The 4,668-nt window shown below is 38.3% G+C and overlaps 1 protein-coding gene across 1 annotated transcript; it reads right to left on the bottom strand.

Moving 5' to 3' along the window:
- On the bottom strand, window positions 1-1,189 carry LOC127452056 (immediate early response gene 2 protein-like). Its single transcript, XM_051717212.1, has one exon. The coding sequence runs from the start codon at window positions 1,048-1,050 to the stop codon at window positions 475-477; it is 576 nt and encodes a 191-aa protein (XP_051573172.1). The 5' UTR covers window positions 1,051-1,189; the 3' UTR covers window positions 1-474.
- Window positions 1,190-4,668: the final 3,479 nt, after the last annotated feature.

Here is a 4,668-nt window from a genome sequence, read left to right as displayed (position 1 = left end):
TAATGTTTGAGAATCTTTTATTGTACAAAGTGAGGTAGATAGATTCATGTCAAATACTGTCTGTTTTTTGTATCTTAATATATCATGTCTATTCGGACCAACCATAGTAAAACAACAATGCATAATTGGTAAATAAATAAATAGAAATCGTTTTAATGTCATGAAGGTTTTCTCATTTACACTCCTCGTAGGTAGGTAGGTGTACCGTGTTGTTGTTATGCACTGAATCAGAGGAACATTAGTCGAACCATTAGTCACACGTTTCCAAAACAGCCCGCTCTTTGATCAGTAATCAGCTGTCATGACATTGCTCCACTGATTTGGGACTCCTTTAAGTCAAGTGCTGTTGACCTTCTACCACAACAGGAACACTGTGGTATTTACGTGCGACAATACACGTTTCTCTCGGCGGTATGCAAAGTCCACATGACCGCACTGCTCAATACTTGTACTGAGCCATTTAGTGCTGTCCCTTCAAAATGTGACAATTGTTCTTGGCATAGGCACGAGTGACAACAAGTCCAGCTCTCTACCACAGTTCGCGGAATTATTCTGTGATGTCTGAAGAATTCCTCTGACCTCCACAAACTCCAGTTTGGCTTTTTTGCATGGTAGGAAGTCAGGCTCTGTGGCTGTTTTGCTTCGTCGCTTTCTAGAGTGACGGTCCAGTCCGGTTGGGCTGCAGTTCTCTTTGTCCACCGTGACTCCTGCAGGGCTGTGCAGATGTGGATCACCCTCGTGCCCGGACCTTTGCCCGTCCTCGGTAGGTTGTGTCGCGCACTGATAAGTAGGAACTTCAGATACCGTAGAGATCGTTGTGTCCATAGGCTCTTCTGTTTGTGATGTGTTCCCCGTGACACTGGTTCTGTCAGACTGTCGCATGCTCTCGCTTGCCAGCCGAGACGAGTGGTATATGTCCCTGGCAGATTTCATAACGAGCGTCAGCAACAGGCTCCGGTGCAGCCGGAGTCCACCACGCTGAGTGCGCGAGCTGTACATTTTACCAAGAGCCTGGATCATAATCTGCTTCGCCTCTGTTGTGACGTCCATTGTTGTAACTTGGTTGTTACTTAATTAATTTCACTTTACAAACACGGTTTACTGAATTTTATCGGAGCTCTGTTTACTTTCACTGTCGTTCCATTCCCCGAAGTAAACCCCAAGTCTCTGGTAAACCCCAGTGTCTGGACGGCGGGGTTTATATAGTTTTGGTGACGTATGCGCCAGTGACTGACAGTCGAGCCCCTCCCATACCTTGCTACTCTCTGCTTGAGGAAATAAGTCAAAACGGGTGTATCGCTTTATAATTATGTCACAGGAATTTTTTTATGATTAAGCGCTGAATTAATTATCAATCGACTATCACAACACTATTAATGACTGACACACACTATAAACAATAATTAAAAACTATAGCAAATTTAACGTCGATATAATCACATAATATTCTGTTTATATTGTATATGCACACACACACACACACACACATATATGTGTGTGTGAGAGAGAGAGAGATAGAGAGATGCTATCTTACTTGACAATACAACACAATGACAGTGCGGAGGAAGTTTTGTTTTAGCCTAGGTTAAATGGACACTTTCATTCCAGTAGGTATTGTTAGCTTCCACATTCTCTTATACCCATATAAGGAACATCCGCCGGCTGGTCTGCTCTGTGAAGAACCCATGATGCGTAGGATCGTTCAGGCTACTTCCTGTTGCCTTCGTCACAGCCATTACAATGATCGTCAAGCTTCCTTACCCATATATGGGTTTTATCCAGTTGTTTTCGCGTAAAACAGATAACGGGACCACTTTATTAAGTATTCGACACTCAAATGTAGAATTATTATTATTTTTTTCCATTCCAAGTTTATGTTGTAAGTCGATGTTTTTGTCATTAATTAAATGCATTTCTTGTTCTCAGTTGAGTACACCTTTAGTTAAGTGTTTGGAAGACTAAACTGATAACTCCACAAGAGCAGATGTGTATCTATGAATTTATCAGCATGATTAATTTCTCCAATATGTTTATAACCCGTTTAAATATTCTGAAGATCAAAAGGCAAGGTGGTACAGAACCCCTAAAGGGTCATGGTGGTGGGGAAAAAATTTGTGGCGTGGGAAAAAAATAAGCAAATGCTTTTGCGTTCTCTTGCAAAATGTGCATCATAATGACAGTCTTCTGCTAGCTCTCCTATGTGTATTCCAGCATTATTCCAACTTTTGAGTTCAACAAGATGAGAAAGCCAGTGCAATGAAAGTGATGCCCAATAAAAGACAATACTTAGGCAATGCACAAATCATAATCTTCCATTTATGAATGCGTGAAAATAAAAGACAACACAGTTAAAATTACATTAAATGCGAGTGGTCTAATTGAAGTGGAATGCTGTGGCGCACAACTGAATTATTGTTGTTGTGATGGTGTTTCTCTCTCCATTAATAAAGTAATAAATGCTTCATAATGTGTGGTGACTGAAGGTTTTGGGCTTTAAAATAACTGCAGTTTGGAACTCACTTTTAAATCATTGCGAAAGCATGCAAAAATTCTCGGGGGAACGCAAAGTTTTGCATGAGAACGCAAAAGCATTTGCTTATTTATTTCCCACGCCACTAATTTTTCCCCACCACCTTGGCCCTTTAGGGGCTCAGTAAGGTGGTGATCTACTAATAGACAATTTAAAAGCCAAATAATTATGCAACGTCAAAGAGAGCACTGTGTTAACTAGCTTTAAACTGTAGTGCAACGGAATCAGAGTAAAGCAACGCAATCTGGGCATATCTGCAATCCATATATGGCAGCACGATCTCCCTACATTTCTCTGTGCTCAGATATTATTACAGTATAGGGCCAGTTGTCATGAATAAACCTTCAAGGTCTGCAAGACAATGCTGAACAGCCTGATGCCAGGAAAGAGTTCACAGAGTTCTTTAAGCTCACTCGGCTCTGGTTTCTAGTTTAATACTATGAGTGTCGTGCAGTGTTAAGGATAAGAGCAGCAAACTTTTACAAGGTGGAACAGTTACAAATATGATCCTGAGTGGATTAAATGCAGTAAAAAAAAAAAAAAAGACAGTTATACCCTGCCCACCGGAGTAATTTCCCACAAGTTAAACCATTTGAACTATTGAAATAATCAAATATGCCATTAGATTCAACATCTCCCACTGATAAGAAAATGTTTTGATAATTAAAATGCCAGCTAAATGCTTGTTTTTGGTGAATACATCCATTAGAATACATCCATCCTTTTTAGTGTATAAAAAGGTGCATAAATGAATATGCATGATGGTGTGTTATACGTAGATCTAATCGGATAACACAAAACTATGATCTATGGGTCAACTATTATATGTAGTTACTAAGATCACCAAGCACTGTAATACAATGAATCCAGGTCACTCCATTGGACTGCAACAGAATTTTAAATACTTTTAGCATCTTTGACAAACACACATACACCCAGCAAGTATCTACAAGTATAATATAGAGTGTATTATTTATTATGTTATAAAGTTTTTTTTTTTTCATTGGGGTTCAAAAACCTAAGTCTACATCGAAAAACTGGGATCTAATTTAAACCTGGAAATAAAGTTTTAGGATTTTTAATATTGATTCTGCACTCTAATTAAAAATAATTCCTTTTTTTTTTTTTGTACGAAAGGTGAAATTTCTTTGCTTATGCTCTTGGGAAAATTCTTAAATCATGCTGGGATAGCACAGAGTCCATTCCAGCTAAAATGCATGCTTTTATTAAAGCAAAAGGGTTAATACGAACACATTCAGAAATTCATGTAAACATTTCAAGTCAAGTCATTTCAACTTCACTCAATTTGTTGAGCTGATAAGATATTTTGTAATGAAAAAATGTATTTAAAAATGCTAAATAGAAACATTTTCACAAATGAACTCAGTACCCCACTAAAGGCCCCAGCCCACTTAAGACCCAGCTATACTACATACAAAATCGAAGAACAAACATGTATGACATCATTTAGAACAAAATCTGGCCAAATAGGTGTTTTTGCGTTCATTTCAGTGGTTTGTAACAGCTTGCCTGGGTAAACTTTTAAGAAAACTTCTAACCGATTGCTTAAGACCTTCTTACTGCCATTGTTCCACGTCATCGGTAGGTGTGACACTCAAATACTCTCAAGTGTCCATTCACTCATGTGCCATCTGCAGCGAAAGCTACTCACACACATTTGCCCTATAGTAAGACATGTCTCTAATCATTCTTTTGTTTTTATTCTGCATATTAACACTTTTTATACACTCATCTTTGCAGTAGTATCAGTGTCATCATAAAATACAATGTAATCGGCACATATTATGACCGCATGTAGCATATTAGCTTCACAATGTAAACAAGACAAATAATTTTTTTTTTTTTTTTTACTGCATATATATGACTTTAAATCTGCATCCAGTGGTTAAAACAACTTCTTTTACAGACCTCATGTGAATTCTACTCAGGCCCAGGCCAGCTGTTACGAACCACCGAAACTCACTCAAAAACACCTTTTGGCCAGATTTAGTTCTAAATGACTTCACACCCGTTCGTTCTTCGATGTCGTAGGAAGTATGAAGAGGCCTTAACATAATTAAATCGCTTATGTTAAACAACACCCAATAAAGAGCCAAAGAGGACAAAAAAAAAAAAAA

The sequence above is a fragment of the Myxocyprinus asiaticus genome, chromosome 14 (assembly GCF_019703515.2).
Source record: "Myxocyprinus asiaticus isolate MX2 ecotype Aquarium Trade chromosome 14, UBuf_Myxa_2, whole genome shotgun sequence".
NCBI lineage: Eukaryota > Metazoa > Chordata > Actinopteri > Cypriniformes > Catostomidae > Myxocyprinus > Myxocyprinus asiaticus.
Note: the sequence above shows the minus strand (reverse complement) of the source record. Positions and strands in the feature narration are given on the sequence as shown.

Excerpts from the sequence above, each read along its gene's own strand:
- LOC127452056 (XM_051717212.1), bottom strand. The coding sequence starts at position 1,050 with ATGGACGTCACAACAGAGGCGAAGCAGATTATGATCCAGGCTCTTGGT.